Source organism: Hetaerina americana, unplaced genomic scaffold (assembly GCF_022747635.1).
Source record: "Hetaerina americana unplaced genomic scaffold, ioHetAmer1.1.p SCAF_3, whole genome shotgun sequence".
Lineage (NCBI taxonomy): Eukaryota > Metazoa > Arthropoda > Insecta > Odonata > Calopterygidae > Hetaerina > Hetaerina americana.
In genome coordinates, this window is record NW_027286874.1 from 56,923,778 (window position 1) to 56,944,311 (window position 20,534).

Sequence of the window (20,534 nt, forward strand, 5' to 3'; positions counted from 1 at the left end):
CTAAAATTATTTTTTGCTTGTGTAGGCTATTGTTCTACGAAGAAAGAAATATCATAGTATTAACCGTGGGTACAATTAATATACGAAATATACCATGTAAAATGTAGTCTAAGTCCAGTTATAGTACCAGTTTCTATCACTTAGGTGAGTAGCAGTAGCTTTATACAATTTACGAATATAGGGTATTATTATTGAACACATTTTTTCCTGAAACATAAAATTATGAATGTTGCTACCTGTTATGCATACTTTCCTGTGGATACCATGCTGGTGGAGGAACACGGTGTAGGGCACAGAAAGCGTATTCATTAAATAAACTTGATTCCATGGAGGAAATAGAAGAGAAATATTGGAAGGGAAATATTCTGCCATTATTTCCTTTTGCAATAAACGCACCCTATTTTGAATACATCTTGTAAATATGAAATCCAGCCCAGAAAGATTTATTTTCTGAATAAAAATGAACAACTACGAAATCCACCCAATTCCTTTAAAACACTACAAGGTTTAGGAAGCGTCACAGTACTCTTAGGAATTCCAAAATGAAAGATATTTTATGCAAGAAGATTAAAGGCAAGAGCTGATAAACAGGAAAATACTCGTACACAATGTAGGAGCGCCAGAAAAGGGAGTGCATACTGTAGTGTTAAATGAAGAACGCTAGGAGTTAAATATGAAATATTAATATCCTTAAAATGAAAAGATAGACAAGAAAAAGATGATGAGAAGTTTAGGAAAGTAGACTTATAAAACAACCTCGGTACGAAAGCATACTTCTCAACCATAATTTTCGACCATACGAGAAAATAACTTAGAAATGAATAACATTTTGAATCATTGATTAATACTATCAACACTATAATCCAAGTTTCGCAATCACAAACTTCAATTAATGTTGAGAGTTTTTTTTCCATTCGCTCATGTTGGGCCTGACATTGAAAGAAGTGGATAAAACTTTAGAATGTCTTTATTGAACGATTGTCTTTTGCTTGTGAGTTTTACACATATAAAACTCAATATTCGAAAGAGCTACAGCAGGTAGTGATAATAAATCTACCATAGACACCGCACGGGGTGTAAAGTGATGGGAAAGAAAAGAGAATTTTAGGTACACAAATTTTTTCCGGAGTGCCACTGCATCTTCACCAGAGAAATACGCTGATGAGTTTGTAAGCTAGTTAGGGTTAGAAATTGGGAGAGAGAGGAGTAGAAGAAGGAGCAGGGTGGGGTGAGAAAAGTTTACATGTGGTTATGTAGGATATGATTGCGTAGGGGCTTGGAATGAATCTAGGGTTTTTGAAGGATTTTGTTTTCCAAATATAAGCTAGAACGGGCGAACATAATACACCTATTATATAAACAGAGGAAGGGAGGTTTTGTAAAGTGGTGGCTAAGGAGTTCGTCAAAGTTTTCACCGTGAGAATGAAGGCTGATATTGATTGAATAGGTAGCGGCAAGGCACTTTGTTGACGAACGATGGCTGTAGGTGCGGAGGGATAAATAGGTGGTACTCCAGTGAAGAAAGAAGGGAGAGCCATGCAATGAAAGTGATTTATTGCATTTATTTGAAAAGTAATTATGGTCCGCATTGGTAATGGCTAGGAGCGGTATAGTAAGGAGGGTAGCTGAAGAGAGAGAGGGAGTGGATGAGGGGCCATGCCTTGCAATGAGGACGTACGACAGCAGAGATATGGAGAAACAGGTGTCGGAATGTGCAGTCGATGGTGTGGCACGGTCGGAGGAATCGTTCGTGGGTGGGGGTCCGGTTAAGCAGAGGGGAACCCTCAACAAACGTCACCTGCTGGTACTCGTCTCTCTCCTGCCCATAATCACTCTTCACACATGCAATTCTTGTCTCTTACACCTACGCTATCCCACCAATGCCCAATCCTTGGGTCCCACTCAAATAAAACGGTGGTTTGGCCAGCCTCCAAAATCTAAAAAAATATTGCCAATTTGTTATATATTTAGAATTCTAGGTGACTGTACAGAAAATAACACACACATTCGCACCGACGGACACAACTATATTCAATGTCATCCATTTAATCCGAGGTACAGACCCGCTTACAGTCAATGTATACTTTTTCCGATGCTTTTAATTAAAGGTGTGGCCATGAGGGAGAGAAACAGGGTAGAAATGCTGTGACAATTATCAAATTTATCGTTGTGAAGAGAAGCGTATTTAAGAACGAGGTTAGAGGCGGAAACGAATTCATTAAACACTGTGATTATATATTTATTTGTAGTGTTTATGGTTTTTATAAATACATGACGGAGGCATGTTTAGGCACTGATAGAGAGGCTAATGTGGAAGAAGGCACGGTGATTGTTGATGTGGATGTTGAGGGGGTGGTTCACTGCCCAACGTAGGAGGGACAGAGTTTGCAGTTAAGTTGATAGATTATATTGCGGGATGTGCATGAGGGAGTATCGTGGGATATGAGGGAATTGGTAAGTTAAGAGAGGTAGCAAGGAGTGATGAAGATAAAACATGTTTTGTATTTTGGTCTATTGCCGGGTACTGATGTGGATTTGCGGATGGCAAAATATTTGGGTGAAAGTGCGGTGGATTTTATTAAATCCGATAAATTTGCGGGTCGTTTAAAAGTAACTAAAGGATATTTATGTAATATGTTTGCCAAACATATTACGATTCCCTCGAGAGACTTGGGAAACCGGAAAACCTTATCAATAATAAATTCCTCAAACCTTGAGCCCAATACACTCCTCGTTCCAACACAAACCACCCAAAATGATCCGTCAACTCTACCCAATTATTCAAAACAATCAGGCCACATCACTTTCATTCCCACATTTTCCTTCCGTCTCATTTAAACGCCCATCAAACTTGCGGGGCATCTTCAAATCCACAAGACCACCTGCGGGCCACCCCCATCTCTTCTCCGTCCCTCTCCGCACTATGCAACCGACCACGCTGCCTTCATATTATATACGGCCTCTCCTGTAACTTCCGTCCTGCCTTCAACGTGAGTGAATATACCACCACCCTTTCCCTCTTCATGAATGACACCGCTACTTTACTGAATCTCCCACGTTCTTTAATTATCCCAATCCTAAACACCCTGCTTCCCACGACCAATCCTTTGACCACTGCTTTTCTGCTTCGATGATTGAAACACTCCCTGAATCCTTATGAATAATAGAGGCGAGAACACGCGAGATGGCGCATAAATAGGTACTTTAATCGTTTAAATCTTCCAGACGCATATGACAAATATGGGATTCTACTCGGTGAAATGGAAAAGTTCAACCAATCGAAAGTACCTAATCCCCTTCAGGAAAAGTAATCAAACGACTCGAGTATTACAAGACGCATTAAATAAAGATGGCAATACATCTTTATTCAAAATCTTTTGTTGTCACATTGTAAACCTCAAAACATTTAGGTGGTAGAAGGTATCTGGGAGGGCCCCGACAGTGGAGTATTCCTGGCTACATATTACCAAATGTTCAACATGCATATCTTCCCGATAACAACCACTCCAATACTACCAGAGGGAACACACGAGGACAATGGCTTAGAGATGACTTTTATTCGAGATGGTTAAGTGAGCAGCTGACAGACTAGGCTTGGAGTTGAATATTCTATCTAAGAAATGGCAGTTGCGTCTTTATTTTTTAGCTGAATGCATTCGCCCTAGCCAAAACCTCATGCCAATTAAGTCGAGGGGATAAATCCTTGATCAAGAATAACGCTGATGTACCCACGCAGAGTAATAACACGTTTCAACTGCGTTTTTCACAGGGAATAGTGTTCCAGGAAGGTCAATATTCGAGAGGGTATTTTATTAATCCATGCTGGTTTCCGGGAATTACCGTCGCGTAGTTTAGTTGGTTGACAACTGTTTCGCCCCCAGTCCTGGAGGCGTCTTCAGGTCGAAGTGATGTGCGTTGTTTCGTTTTAAAGGTTTTTATTTACCATAAAATGGATACAACATCAATATATACAAGACAGATTTTACAGCAAATGGTAAATACCCGTTATAGGCCGAAGCCTCTTCGGGCATGTGCGTTGCGTTTCGTTTTGGCCGCTATATATAGGAGACGCTGGCTGGCCGGGAGCTCTCTGATTGGCTCTTTCTTGACGGCGAGTGGGAATCACCCTTTTCCAAGTGGAGGTCAGGGTGTAGCCGTCCTCACGGTTGAAATTGTATGGATTTTTAATTATTTCCACCGCTTCTCTGATGAGTCGCGGAAAATATCGCCTTTCTCTTGCCAGCACTCTAGTCTGGTCGAACTTTATAGAGTGTCCAGGTTCCGACCACGCATGTTCGGCAATTGCCGAAAGTCGGAATTGTTTCTTATCTGTGGCTCTTTGGTGCTCCTTGGTCCTGCATCTGATGGACCTCCCTGTTTGACCGAAATATGACTTCCCACACGTGCACTTTATCTCATATACACCTTCGTGCATGAGATCGGGGATTTTGTCCTTTGGCTTAGATATTATGTCGCTGATTTTTCTGGCTGTGGAGAACCTAGTGGTTATGTTATGCTTCCGTAGTAGCTTGCTTATCTTCTCAGCCGTTCCGGCGACATAGGAAAATGGTAGCATATGCCGCTGGTTTTTCTTTTCCAGGTTTCTCCTCGTTCTGTTCCTTTGCCCGAATCCCCTCTTTCGTCAACTCCATTTCCTTTATGACGGTCCTTTTTCGGACCATGTGTTCTGGGTATCCATTTTTCCCCAGCGCAGAAACGAGGTATCTCTTTTCTGATGGGAGTGATTCGGCGTCGGAGATGGCGTAGGCGCGATGAACTAGTGTATTTACTAGCGAGCTCTTATGGGCGGGATGGTGGTGTGATCGCGCATCCAAGTACCGGTCGGTGTGAGTTTTCTTTCGGTATACCGCATGGCCAAGGCTGCCATCCGGTTTTTTGGTCAATAACACATCTAAGAAAGGGAGAACACCATTCTGCTCAGTTTCCATGGTAAATTGTATGGCAGGATGTTGCTGATTGAGGTGTTTCAGTAACAGCTCTAATTCTTCTTTCCCGTGCGGCCACATGACAAAGGTATCATCGACATAGCGGATCCAAAGAGATGGTTTCTTCGGATAGGTCTCTATTGCCTTCTTCTCAAAATTCTCATGGAGATTCGGGCAAAGGAACAGAACGAGGAGAAACCTGTAAAAGAAAAACCAGCGGTACTGAGGAAACGTCCAAAGCAGAAACTCATTTCCCCAGCAAGGATCATCCATGACCAGCTGCGCATGTATTATGAAGATACATCATTACCACCCTACCGACTGGGCAGCCTCCTAACAGTTCCCGAAACTCTACGCCCCTCCGAGGAGTTTCCACTCTTCCTTAAGAAAAAAAGAAGACGAAAACCACGAGAGATTGAAGAAGCAAATGAATCGCCAGTGAAAGCGAAAGAGTAGTGAAGATGTGCCAGTGACAAAGTGTCTCAAAAACTATTTTATTTAATTTACAAAGACATATATTTATATTATATATTATTTATTCTATATTATTTATTATATATTATTTATTTATCTATTTATATGCAAGAACTATTTGCTATTTGAAATTTGATACTTCATATTTGTTAATGTTGTCGCTGTTATTGCTGTTATTGTTATGGCGGCCTGCGGAGGGTTTTTCGGGTTTCCCCTCCGCCTAGGGTAAATGCCAGGCCAATGCTACCCCGCGAAAAGAAAAGAAAGACATGTAATTGCTGAACTTAAGACCTTTATACAGCACTTTAGATCCTGAAGAGGCAAATAGCCTAAAACAGGGCTACCTTGTTTGTTGTACAATTTTATATATTTGTTAAATGTTACATATTACCATATAGTTTATATCTGTTATGTACAACTTGTTGGAAAAATAAACAACTTTTTGACTTTTGACTTTGACAACGCACATCACTTCGACCTGAAGACGCCTCCAGGGCTGGGGGCGAAACAGTTGTCAACCAACTAAACTACGCGACGGTAATACCCGGAAACCAGCATGGATTCATCAGATAGACGGCGCGGAAGCCTAAGGATTAAGGTATTTTATTGTCAATTAATAGATTTGTTAATGACGGTAATCTCGATTTGGTATAAATTTGGTTACTAAATCACTTAAAATAACTCATTTAAAACTACGACATATCTACGGGAAAATAAATTTCCATGAGAAGGGTTGCTAGTGAAGCACGTTTCCTATGTACTATACCAAAAAAAAGTTACGGTTCTTTGTCCATTGAGACGAATAAGGATTTTATACAATTAACATATTCACGAATTATGTTTCGATAACGCAATAAACGTTCAAGTTTCCATTCCATTGAAGAGAATATTAAAAATATACGATATAGCGAAAACAATTTTTTCTCCTCTCTAAAAATAGCATAAAGAGAACGTTACCAAAGAGCGCCTTCTCTCTCTCTCGATGGGTCTCTGACTTTGGATGCGCAAGTGAGCCTCCGGAGGCGCTCTTTGACGATATTTTAGAAAGGAGCTCCCTACACAGGTTGGCCAAGGTATTAAGGCACGCAAAGTTCGTGTGCATACATTGTGTGCCGTGTGCGTGTGTGTGTTGCGCCAGGACGAGCAAAGGGAGGAAGAAACAAGGGAGTTCTCTCAAAAGATGAGTATAATGAGGGAAACAGTGAAAGCGAAGGAAAGGGAAACGAAAGGAATATGGTAGGGTGGGGGTGGGGGGAAAAAGAAGTCGATGAAAGTAAAAAGAGGAAGAGGTTGCTCCCCCGATCGCTGCGATGACGTGACCCCAACCATCGCTCACCATCTCACTTTCTCTCTCCCTACCCCGATGAAGCCAGTTGCAGACCACGGCCCGAAGAGATGTGGGGAGGGGAAAGGGATCGTTTTTCCTTCGAAACAACCCTTCTTCCGCCCTCGGCCACGCCATTCCGATCCGCGGCTGACTCCTGCAAACCCTTCGTCACTGCCGCCACACCCCTCTCCCCCCATTCTCCTCCCACTCCTCCAATTATCTTCAGTTGTTCTCCTTGTTCTCCGTCTCCTTTGACCCGAGCCTTCCTACGACTTCCAACCAACTCGTTTATCCACCTCCTCTCCCGGGCTGATTCCGCTCACTCCCCCTCTCCCTCCTTGGCTTTTTCAGTCCTCCCTCTCTTGAGTTCAAACAATTCTCCCACGACGTCACATGAGAAGTTCTATTTCTGCATTGGACGTGTGAGGTTGGTGAAGGGATGGCCAGGGAAGCCATCCGCCCTGGTTCGAAAGTCGATCGCAAAACCGAGACAATCATCATATATTCACTCTGCAGATAAATTTGCTGGACTGCAAATCGTTCCAAAATATTTTCCATTTTTCTCCGCTTAAAAAACTTATATGGCATTCCCCTTTCGGCATAGACCTTTCAAGTTAACTCTGGGGTAAATCTAATTCCATTGATTGAAAGAGACAAATTTCCTTTTGCTATAACTGGACAGAAGTACGGATCGCTCCCTAATATTTCCTGCATAATTATTAAAGATAGACGACATTACAGTTGTACACGAAAATTCTTGTAAATTAACAGATAATGAGGTTTACTTTATTATTCTCTTCAGGCCTAATTCCTCACATTATCGAAGAACGCACTCTCCCTCATTAAAAATGGGCAGTGGACGCAGATGTTATTTTAGCCCGTCCACTACGGTTTCGTCAGCAAAATACTTTGAGTTACTACATGTTCTTTGATTATGAAAAATTCAAATATTTCTGCATTCTAAGTTTCTTGTTGTATTAGATGCGTAAACATATTATTTAAATATTCCCATTAATATCCTCTCACACTTCTCGGTGAGGACTTAATGCATACGACGGACCGTAAAACGAAATTTCATTCTTCCCATTAACGATATCGTGGTTATTTCCTATTATGAAATACGTATATACATGCCTCTCTAGTAACTAGATGCATCGGAGGAAAATTTTCATCCTTCACCTCACCGTAAAATGTAGGCCGGTAATTACAGAGGGTTTATCATATAATGTCCTCATCGCTATGAATCGATTCATATCAAGTCATTGAAAGGTCAGGTTCTTTTTCCATAGTGTGTGATATTATAAAGTGCATTTCTTACAATATGGGAATCGACAAATTTGACACGCCTGCCATCAATTTTTAAGGATACTTAAATCTAATAATGCGCAATATTATAATAACTACCTGCTGTGAAATTTTCTAAAGAACGCACCGTTAGCTGCTGCCAAGTGACAACTAGTGGTCAAAAAACAACAAAACTTATTCGTGCCGTGCGGTTTTGCCGTGGTATATGCCGTGGTGTTTTGATCTCACGGTCAAATGTTGTCCTCTGCGATTGAGGAAAGGACACTGTTATAACGCTAAGAGTCAAAGAAGATTTACGGGCCGAAGCGGATGGGTCCCAAAACATCAATCATCACTCCTACTTCTACTCTAATGCGAACTATCCCTACCGCCCACTTTCAATCGATCATCTCGTAAACGTGCGTTTTCACTCCCAAAAGAGGCATTTCTATTTGAACCGAAACGTCCGTGGGAATGAGCGCGCTCTCTCAAAAATGGGTGTATGCATTAAATATTTCCATCCCTACTCTTTTTCTAATTGTTCGCGCCTGGCATCCCGCCGCTTTTGTCAACCCCCCTCCCCTCTAAACCCTCCCCTTTACCTCGTTCCTCGGCCTCGTTCTCCTTCGCACCCCTCCTCCTCCATGGTGGTTACCCCTGATCGTTTCCACTCTCCTTCCTGATGCGTCCTTTTTCTCCACCTCCTGCCACCACTCTCCCTTCCCTCTTTCCCGACTGCCCCCGGGGACTGTGGAATAATGGAAACTTGGCTCTCGTCCGAACTTCGGGGAGAGAAAGAGATAGTAGGTTTGGAAGGCTGGAGGTTTTTGGCGAAGTGAGATTGGAGGACGGGACGGAATGGTTAAGGGCGGTGGAATAGAAGAAATCTGTGAGACGGCGAGTAGATGGCATTAAGGGGGAGCGAGAGGGCGTTTTGAAATTAGGAAGGGTGGTCTGGGCTGAGAGAGACGGGAAGGGCGAGGGCGTGGCGGGCGAGGGGGGAGGGAACGAGCGGAGCGGGGCCGAAGGAAAAAGTGGGGACTGAGATGAAATAAGAGTGGAGCGAAGCAGGAGAGGTACGTACGGTCGGCGGTGTCCGTGATGTCGGGACGGAAGGGGCCGGGGGCGGGTGGCGTGGAGGCGGCAAATTACTCGAGGAGATGCGGGGGAGTTCCAATGTGTCTGCGAAGGAGGCAGGAAGACGGCAACGAAGGAAAAGGTTGCCCCCGAGTGGGAGAGTGAGGATTTGGCAAAGGTAGTCGGGGAGTGCGGGGAAACGGAGAAAGAGATGAGCGAAAGGAAGGTAGGAGGGAAAATTTAAGGGTTGTGAGCAAGAGAGGGAGAAAGGGATGGGAGAGAGAGATCGGGTGAAGAAGAAGAGATGTGAGGGGTTAGGAAGGAATATATCCAGCGATGGTAAGTGAGGATGACGTGGTGTTGTGGTGCGGCGTGGACGGGCGAGGACGGTAGTGGTGCGGGTTTAAAAGGGATGGGGTCGAAGAAGTGCGAAAAGGGAGTGGGGAGTGGCGGGAGGGGGAAAAAGGGGAACGGGATGGGATGTGCACACGGCTGTGAATGGAGAGGGATATGGGGGGTCAGGACGTAGGGGACGGGAGGAAAAGAAATAAGGGAAGAGTAGTAGAGAGGTGAGGAGGGATGGTTGGGCAAAGGGTCGTAATCAAAAACTCAAATAAGCAAAAGGATGAAAGGGGTAAGGAGATGGAAAACTCTGGGAAAGGGATTAGACGTGAGGGAGCGGTGGGAGGGCGGAGGAAGGACGGAGAGAGCGAGAACGGGTGAGAAAGAGAGAGGCATATATTGTATGAGAAATGAAAGAAAGGGGATTTGGCCAGGGAGAGAGGGATTTGGAGGTGCGGAGGATGGGAAAGGTTTTGGTGCAAGATGAAAACAAAGCTTTGTGGAGAGATTGCCATCTCAAAATTCCTAGGTCCTTCCGAAGGAAATGGCTGCTGGAGAGGCGTGGCATGTTGTTTCGTACTATCCATCCATCCGATTGACAAAATGCGGGATTTTTATTATAAGACTTATTCCGTAGTGGAAAAAAGCATATTTACTTCTCGTAAATGGACACATAAATGACAATAAGGTTTAAGAAGGAGAGCTTTATTGAGGAAATGAACTTTGAAGGTTGGGACCTTTTTATTACATTTCTAAGGAAATATATGCCGAAGGTCAAGTCATGACTAACAGATGCAATTCGGTTATGGAAACTCCTTTCCGTTTATGGTATGGAATAATTCTCAAAAGTGATCATAAAAATATTTTTATAGCATGTGCTCCATATGCTTGCTCTGGTAAGCACTTTGACAAAAAAAGTATTTGAAAAAACACGCTTCTTAGAATTGACTTGCTAGATTTGACTAAAGACTTTTTTAAATCGGAATCTTTGAGAGTTTCAGGGATTTAATTTCATGTAATCATGTGTTATGCGTACTAGAAATGTAACTATAGGAATATAAAACACTACAATATTTGCATTATTGCCTTTAAGATAAGTTCCAATATAAGGAATCCATTAATTGCGATAGCGTATGGACGAAGAAGCTTTTATGAAAAAATCAAATAAAAGTATAGGATTTTAACTTTACACTTTCACCCAAAAGAGCACGTAAACTAATTTTCATAGAATTGATTTTGACATGCGGTTGTCGTTCAACTGTGTAACTCACAAGATAATATTTATCGAAAATATTCATAATTTAATCACTTTAGGTATCTGCCTGTCACCGGTTATTTAAAGAAAATCCTTCGACTCACGTCTCATCCCGTAAATTTTACATTCCAAAAGTTATCAAGTTGCAAAAAGTTATTTCTTTTTTGAACTAATTTGGTTTTTACCATCTCACTAAGTGAAATAAAGGGAGGGAGATACTCGCTATATGTATAGTGTCAAAGATCGTAGAATGTTGAATGAACTGCATATAACCAATGCATAAATTAGGAACATATACATAATCCGGCGCGAATGATTCTTTTTTATGATAACCAGAATCATTATGACGCTAAATCAGACTCGGCATTAATCTCCTTGAATCAACTCATGTAACGGATGTAGGATGGAATAAAATACAACAGCAAGCGCAAAAGGCAGCTTTATACTCAATCTCTTTCAGCAAACACTAGTAAAATGGAAAGGCCCTCACGTATTTATGGCTGCGAGTCCCCTGTTCCCCAAGATATATTAATTTCTCGCGATTCGCAGCACCCCGACCTTCTTATACGCCCTCATTTCTTCCTCTTCTTTTCACTCTAGTTATCCTCAAGGCTAAAAATAAAGGCATCTCACAAAGCTGTTCGGGCTCTGATACAAAAGGTCGCAACGCGGGCAAAAACTTAATCTGACTGGCTATCTATCTCGGTCCCACGGCTCACACTCCAGGGATCGTATTCTGTAACAGTGCTCGTCTCCCTAGAGACGAGTATCTCGCTTTTGCGGAACAAAAGAATGAGGGGAAGGAGCGGTGAGAAATGCGATAGAGTCGAAAAGCCTCCTTCCTGCGCTAAGACTTATGGCCTCTTTAACGTACTTACGAAGGCAGGGGGAAGGCTGCAGGAATATTGCTACGGAAACGGTGAACAACGACCACAGAAATATGAACAGTGTAATGTTTACTTACTCCAAAATTGCGGAAGGAACTAACTAAAATTTTTTGAATAAGTAAGAGAGAGTACCGAGAAAAAAACAAACATGTTACGTCCAAAGAAACGTGTACATGGTTAAGTTATTTGGGTGACGCAGAATCCTACATCAAATAAAAAAAAGCTATTCCGATGTGATAGTATGGGTAGGAATCCCATTTAAAAAAAAACAAGATTGCTGAACAAAGCCCGATTGATGCGCAGAGTGCACATTAAACTATATTAATACGGTTGGGACAGAATGAGAAACACTGATGAGCATCATGACATCATTTAATAACCACAGGTGCATTATTCAATCGCATATCAGGGATTACAGAAACAAATTTCCTATTGACTGTTTGACAGATTTAGGTTTTATCAATTACTCCAGTATCGGTGCAAAACAAATGGTTTCAACTTCACCGAACAAGATCGCTAATGTCTTCCAATTCATTTGCAATAACGAGACAAATTTTGGATTTAGTATACGGTGAGTTTCATGAAAAAGTGAGTATGCTGTTATTTTTTTAATGAATTAATCTTTTTTTCGGTTAATATCGGATTTTACTGGCTAAAACATAATTATAATGACATTAAACGAAAATTAAAAGTTACATTACAATTCTGTATTCATTTCATACACAGGATTGAGCTTTTTATTCAAAACGTTCATTTGTTTCACATTCATAAAACTGTATATTCATATAAATATTTGGTTTGAATTTGCTTCAGCTTCTTCTCTGATCACTCAAAGTTTTTTTTCAAAATGTGTTTTATAGAATTTTCTGGTTTACAACTTTCCTCGTAGAGAACCGACACAAAACGATCCCAAACATGTATCAAACCGATGTCATAAGATCATTTTTCCCAGCCTAGTAAACTTACGTTTGAGACAAACAATAAAAACGTTCACTCGAACGCGAAAAGCAAAAGCATCGACTACCCTCGAAAAGACAAAAGGAAATAATTATTCTTTCTGTCAGCCACAATATTCCATTATTAAGGGTAAACAAAAGATCCATCAGGGGCAAGTCCCTTTAGTAAGAAGCTATCATGTCCGCTTTCGTATGAAACCTCCAAGCCAGGGGTCGCAGGGACATGCGATAATGCACGGGGGAACGTTGAAAACACGTGAACGAGTTCTCTCAATTCCTACGGAAAGAATCAGTAGCGCTGTATTTTCACTCCTCCTGCAACACGACCAAACTCCCTTCCCCACACACTTCGGTTATTTACCGACCTCTCTCTCATTCCCCCTCCGTATTCCCACGCCTTCGTTTAGTGGGACAGAAAATCAGAAACACAAAACGTTTTCGTGGAGTGCGATATCTTCTCGATGGCTGAACTCGGGATGTGAGAAAGATAAGGAGAGAGAAAAGGGATAATGGTGCACGAGAAGAGACGAAAGAGGACGATGACATAAAGAGAGAGAGAGGCAGCAAAGAAGAAGGACAGAAATGGGGGGAGAGCCACCGAGGGGGGAAGGGATTGAGCAAGTGTGTCCTTGCGTTTGTGTGTGCGTGAGTGCGCATGTGAACGAGCGCATCTCCAAGCGGGTTTCAGTGACGGAGATAGGGAAAGACGCAATAAAAACGGCGGAATTAAAGTGGCACATAAAATGCAGAAAGAAGTATGCGGAGGGAGGGCGGCAGGAATGGGATGTCGAGGGAGAGAGAGAGAGACGGCGGGAATACTTAGGATTAAAAGTGAGGGAACGGCGGAAAGAAAATATAAAACGGGATGTCGGGGGCTCTTGTGGAGCCCGCGAGTGGACGGTGGTGTAGGGATGGAGGGGTCTGGAATGGAGTGGGGAAAGGGATCTTAAGGGAGAGATTTCATTTGAGAAACAAGCGCCAGTGACTCTCTCTCTCTCTCTCTCTCTCTTTGCCTTCCTCTACGCCCTGAATGCCTACGATGGGAGCTAGAGAAGGGGGATTTACGTGAGAGGAGGAGGATGAGGGAAGGAAAAAGAGCGTGGAGGGAGCAGTAAAGGGGGGAAGAAGGCGGTGATACCCAAGGTTTCTCAGCGCGGGAAGGGTCGAAAAGGCAAAAAATTTGGGGTCAAACGCGGGAGCGAATGAAGAGAGAAGCATGTTAAAATCAAGGAGCTGGAGAGTGAAATAGAGGAGTAAAACATGGAGAGGACGTAAGAGGGAATAATTTGCTTCCGTCAACCGAAAACGAACTCAAACATAATCCTTTACGGGGAACAACATATTTTCTCATAACCTTTGAGTATTTATTTTTGTTCATGCGGCTCGGCACTGATTAATGAAACAGCATGAGTGGTATATAAAATCGAAATACGTGTAAATATGAGAAGAAGATGGTTAAGCCGTGTCCCAAACGACTTTAAGGCTTCCTTGAATGGCCCTTCGGAGGGATCGGCCATTTTCTAAGGGTGTCCCAAACCTTAGGGGCCCGAGCAAACGGTACTCCGCCTCAAAGGGTGCGAGCGATGTAGATACCCTTTAACGCACTTCTCATAGCACTCGGAGCCATGTTAAAGAGGAGAATCATGGCTCCGAGTAGGAAATAATCTATGATCAGGAATAGCATTATAATAATTTAAGTATCAATCGTAAAAAAAACATTTGAAAATAAAATAATTTAATACTATTAGATAAAGTGAACATTAAGAGAATCTAGCCTTGTAATACTAACACATCTTGTTAAAAAACATGTGACTCTAGTTAGTAAAATATATAATTTAGATAGTATAAAAAATTTAATTTGAAAAAATTCTTAAATTAGGTTGAAAAAACTATGCTAAACAAACAATGTAAATGAAAACATTGGCCACCAAAATTCACCTAATCAACAAATTCACCAAGGCATTGAGATTCGTCATTCTTTTATTTTCAGTTCAGGATGTTGCCGAAGCAGGTGCAGATGTTGGTGCAAGTTTAAGACGCAGAAGAGCCAGAAAAAGTATAACCGATTTTTTTCATTTACAATAATTTCATATCTAATTGCATTCAGGAAACAATAGTGGCAGTGAATCTTTGAAATGTTTTCTACAACACTAATCTTATATTTTTTTCATTTTGACAGCATTTTGTTTTTTTGTAGTATCAGTGATCAGTGAAATAGTTATGCAATATATTATAAATTTCGGAATTATTAAATTCGGAAATTCGGAAATATTAAATATTTCGGAACATTGAAAAACAGAAATGTGGAGTGTAGGAAAATTTTAATGAGGGAAAAGGGAGGAAGCATGATAACACGGTATGGGAAAAAAATTTATATTTTGAGCAGTAAAAATTTATTATTTTTTTCTTTCGCTTCCTGGCCTGGATGGAAAAGTCAGCGGCAAACAAATATATAGCTTTCCAAGATTCACGCCCACTCACGGAAGAGTCTAACTCGCCGAGAAAAGGAATTTATCAGCAGCATTGGAGGTTCAGTAGGGAAAATTTATGCAAATTTCACGAGATGCACGGCTCTCACAAAATACAGGATATAAGTTGGCTGTACCAGAAGAAAGAAAAAGACAATACCTCGTTAAGTAAGGAGTCGGTCTCCTTGGATTAGTGAATAACGCCAGTGGTCTTGGTGGCGATAGCGATGGAGGCAAGGGGGAGATCGGAGAATATCCAGGCTCAGCAGTGGGGGTTCATTCGTTTTCTTATTTTAAATGCTCCAATTGGTTAGGAAAAGTGAAGGGATAAAAACTTGGGTACCGTCAGGAGAGGAGAATATTGAGGCTATATTCCTCTGAGAATGAAATTAATTACCAAGACTTCCGAAGTGTACTGCAACAACGCTAAGCATTTATAAAGTGTGTGAGGGTACACTCCCATTCCTCAACTAGGAATTGGGGTCCCTGTTTAAAAGAGATACATTAAACCAGAAGACGAGAAATAATTGGATTATCGTTACTTAAAGCGGAATCGTTCTCAACAATACTTCGAGTTGTTCATTTCTAGCAGTTTACAGTAAACATAACATATTCTTAAAATACGATTGGAGAAAATAAATTTTGTGAGTGAATGATAGATCATATGGGATGAGCTCCATGGATAATTTTAATTTACAGTTCCGTACATTAATATGTGATAGCGCTGCTTTGGTTAAATATTTCAAGTACCGATGGTATCAATTAATTTACTTTCTCAGTGCGAGGAATTCAAAGTTTCCTAATTTCAAACTTCCAGGCAAAGTTTTTATGGTGATAATTTAGAACAACTGAATTCAAGGTACATGCATTCATTTAGTTTTTTGCTAGAGTCATAATTTGTACGTTCATCCTGCGAATAACTTGTTTAATTCATCGTTAGTAGAAAATTCCGGAAGCATACGAGTATACTTCTCAATTACATCCAAGGAAAACATTTGTTAGTGGCAAAATAACAGACTAATGTTCAAAGAATTACAATCCACAAGGGTTTTTATTTTTAAGTCATATTTGATCTAGCACGTATACATCCATCACTGATCCATAAATATTAAATATATCTAAATAAAATGAAAACATGTAGTTATTGTAAAACATAATGAAATGACCCTACGGACGATCTTAAATAGACGGCATGGATGTTTAGAGACAGGAAGAATTTATGTTCTCCGTTGTCAGAAATAAAATAAAACATGACGCGACTGAGAAGAGAATGCGTCTTTCATTACATTTTCTTTATTCGAGTTAAAGCACTCATAAACTACGGCTTTTGACACTTTTTACGGAGTAGAATGTTCTCAGTAGAAGTAAGTGAGTGAGACGAAAAGCCACATACCTCACAGACTAGTGTTCAGTACTTCCGCATAGAGAAGCTTGGAAATATAAAAATTCCCAGCGGAATTTTGTCTCTTGAGGAAGTAGATTATTAAATGTGCATGAAGTGCCGCCACAAGGGCCAAGTGTAATGATCTCTGTCGCAATGTGGAAATCCGATATCCAGAACAAATCTTTGAGAGCATTATACGCATTATAATTCTTTTGCAAATTAGCGGTGAATACAAGAGTTGTTAAAGTTGTATTACTTATTTGTAATAGTTTAAATACGATTTAAACGTTAACTAGCGAAAAATAAAAAACTTTGTATGGAATATGTATGTAATAAGGAGGATTGGGTGAGATTTTACACTATTTACGCTCACTAATAGGTTAATTGCTGTAACGGAATAAACACGTTCTTCTTCTATTGAGGACCAGTTGAAATTTAGTCGCAGATCATTTTCTCAGAAAATTAGGGAGAATAATTTATTTGTGTTCTTAGCACGATACAAGGCGTGATAAAAAAAAGACAGGACTGATTCAATACTTGTTTATTTCGACGGATGACTCCTTGCATGACTTATGATATATGACTTATGATACATGACTTGGCTTACGACACACCTTTTCCATCGTTTCTTCCAGCTCTCGAACCCTGCCTGGTAAGCCGTCTTAGGGATCCTCTCCATGTCCGCCGTACAATTAGTTTTAATGTCCTCAATAGAGTCGAATCGGCGCCCTATCATGGTTGATTTTAACGTTGGAAACAAAAAGAAGGTTTTAAGAAACTCCGGTTTGGCATTGGCTCGATCCAGGAGTTCCTGACAAATGTCCGCACGTTTTTGTCTCTGGTCATTAGTCAGCACCCGCGGGACGAATTTTGATGCGACGCGCGTCATGCCCAAAATGTCGGTCAAAATTACCTGACAGGATCCAAAGCTAATGTTCACTTCTCGGCTATCTCCTCAACAGTTAAACGGCGATTTGCCTACACCAAATCGTTCACCAATTTGACATGGTTGGGGTCTGTCGAAGTGGAAGGCCGCCTTGTTCGCGAATCTTCATCTATCAAGGTTCTGCCCGATTTTAAACGACAGTACCACGCAAAACACTGGCTTCATTAAAAAAGGCTTGCTGAATCATTTCAAATGTCTCCATAGCACTTTTACCAAGTTTGAAACAAAATTTCACGCACACGCGCTTTTCTTCTAGCTCCTTCATTGCTGCCATTGCACGCAGACGAACGACGAACAGGTTAAGACACTTATCGCTGCTTCTGCGTCACGGCTCGACGTAAACAAACGTAACACCTCTCGTTTTAGTCATCAGATGTCTCGTTTCGATCCGTTGAAAGATTTGCGCAGAATGAAATCAGTCCAGTCTTTTTTATATCACACCTTGTAAATGCCGTCAATACGCTTTCACTTTATATCCCCTGCCATCAAATAAACTAGTCAAAATACTCGGAAAACACATCTCTAAACTTTAAAATTTATAATACTCCATTGGATCTCACGCTGTTCAAGAATACGTACAGAGGTTCATAATTTTTTCAATACCGTCCGATTATCAATACAAGCCATTTATTTCATTTTTAGTTGGATAAATTATTTCGTTCCGTTGTTTTGATAATTTTTTCTTGTAAGCATTAATAAGTAACTTCGGTCTTTATTAAAGGTTCTTCAATGATTATCGACTTCCTCAAATAGAGAAGCGTTTCTTTAGCGAAGGAAGCTGTCAACCTCAATACGACGGCACTTTCCGCTGGGAGAACATGGTTTTTTTTCCTAAAAGAAATGGCGATGAAGAAGTTTGCAAAATACGATTTGGTTTTATTATGTCGCATAATCTTAACTCTGAGGAGCAAGAGGGCGAGGAGGAAATTCATTTGTCAAATGTTAATGCACTGGTGGCATTTTGCGAGAGGGTACCGCTTTGGGGAGTGAGGGGTATGCGAGTATGTGCAGCACGAAAAGGGCAAGGGGGATAGAAAGACTCAAAGGAATAAGAGTGTACTGAGGGAAATACGGTCGCCTGAATGGAGTAAAGAGAGAATGAAGATACCATTACTAATGAGTTAAGTAGTCAAGCAATTTAATTTCAAATGGAAACGTATCGATGCTCATAATAATTACATTGTTTCAAATTTTTAAACTGATGATAACATAAACCAACTTATTTTCACCATAGATATTCCATCAGCCAATATACATGGGAAGGTCCATAAGTACCCGGCCTGACCTAAAGATGGCGGTCGTTGTTTAAACATATCAGTTTATTAGAAATTATGCAATCTATAAGGCATACGTTTCAAGTTTAAAACTCGCCACGTTGTTTATTATTTGTTTGGAAGCCATCGATAGTGAACGTTTTCAGTGAATTTGTGAAAATAGAGAAAATTAGTCATCGTAATTTGATATAATACTTTCATTTGAAAGGCCTCAGCCCAACTAATATAAAATCTGAACTGAATTATACTCTGGGTGAGTCTGCTCCTTCGTTTACATTACTAAAATATTGGGTAGCAGAGTTTAGAGGCCGTACGAGCTGTCAAGACGAGCATCGCATTGGTCGACCAAATGAGGTGACGACTCCGGCAACGGTGAAGATAATCCACAAAGTGATACTGGATGATCGTCGACTGAAAGTTCGCGAGCTGTCAGTCATAGTAGGCATTTCAAAAAGTGTAGTACATCACATATTAAGTGAACATTTGGACATGAGAAAGCCGTGTGCAAGATGGGTTCCGCGTTTGCTCACTCCCGTAAAAAAACCAGTGTCGTGAAGATGTTTCAATTGAGTTTTTAGCAAAGTTTCACAGCAACAAAGCAGAATTTTTGCGCCGTTTCATAACCATGGATGAAATATGGTTCCATTACTTCACACTCGAGACAAAAGAACAATCAAAACAATAGATATAAAAGGGAGAACTTGCTCCGAACAAGGTGAAGACCATATCATCTGCAGGCAAGGTCATGGCGTCGGTTTTTTGGGATGCGCGTGGGATAATTTTCATTGACTATCTTGAAAAAGTAAAAATTATCAACGGCGAGTATTATTCGAAATTATTGAGCCCAACATTTGAGCGAGGAAATCAAGCAAAAGCGGCCGCATTTGGCTAAGAAGAAAGTGTTGTTTCATCAAGACAATGCACCAGTTCACAAATCCGATATTCCAATGGCCAAAATTCACGAATCCAAGCTTAAATTGCTACCTCATGCGCCCTATTGGCCAGCTTCAGCTCCCTCGGATTATTTTCTGTTCCCAAACTTCAAAAAATGGTTTGGTGGTCAAATATTTTCCAACCGTGGAGAAGTGATGTCGAAAGTTAATGGCTATTTTGAGGAGCAAGGCAGTTCTTATTATAAAAAGGGTGTCGGACTTATCGAACATCGCTGGGAACAGCCCATAGAGCTGAAAGGAGATTATGTTGCAAAATTAATACATTTTTTTCCAAGCATTTTGTTTTCTTTGTTGGATCGGGTACTTTTGTGATTGCTCCCATACGAATACAACGTAGGGAGGGAACGAATTAGGATGGTGAAAATCGAACTATAAACATCATAAATAATTTGTAGATAAAAATGTCTAACTTATGTTACCATCAAAGAAAGGTGGGAAATTTCTTAGAATTCATCTGAATGCCTCTCAGAAAGGGGGTAATTAGACAAGAACTGATGTTTTACGATAAGGTCTTCGACACTGAAATGAAGGGTCTTCTCAGCTAATCTTGCACATAAATAAGTCAACAACTATAAATATAACAAAATATTTCAAAATTGATTATTAATAAATTTTTCCTAATTTAATACAGACAAATGAAAACAAAATTAGATAAGATAATTGGCGAGATGATGCACACCAATGTAAGCCAAATTGAAATAGATAAATATCAGAAGAAAATAATAATCGACTACTATTGCTAATCACCACAATGATATTATGTATTGCATACAACCATAACGAGAAATTCAATCACTAATTTAAACAAAACAATGCGGAAGGAGGATAATGTGATCTGGAGTAAATTAAATGGCTTATATTTAGGAAACGCTATATCGCCATCAGAAAATCAATAAAACATTTTCTATCAAACTCACTATCAAATTTTAGTTCTTTTGAATAGTACGTCTAACTATGCAGA

The 20,534-nt window shown here is 40.6% G+C and overlaps 1 protein-coding gene across 1 annotated transcript in view; it reads left to right on the top strand.

Moving 5' to 3' along the window:
• Positions 1-1,594: 1,594 nt before the first annotated feature.
• LOC139690058 (chaoptin-like) overlaps positions 1,595-20,534 on the top strand; it is a 379,109-nt gene continuing 360,169 nt past the window's right edge. The window contains exon 1 of the mRNA XM_071587255.1: positions 1,595-1,804. Coding sequence (XP_071443356.1) covers positions 1,595-1,804 — 210 coding nt within the window. The remainder of the gene's footprint in view (positions 1,805-20,534) is intronic.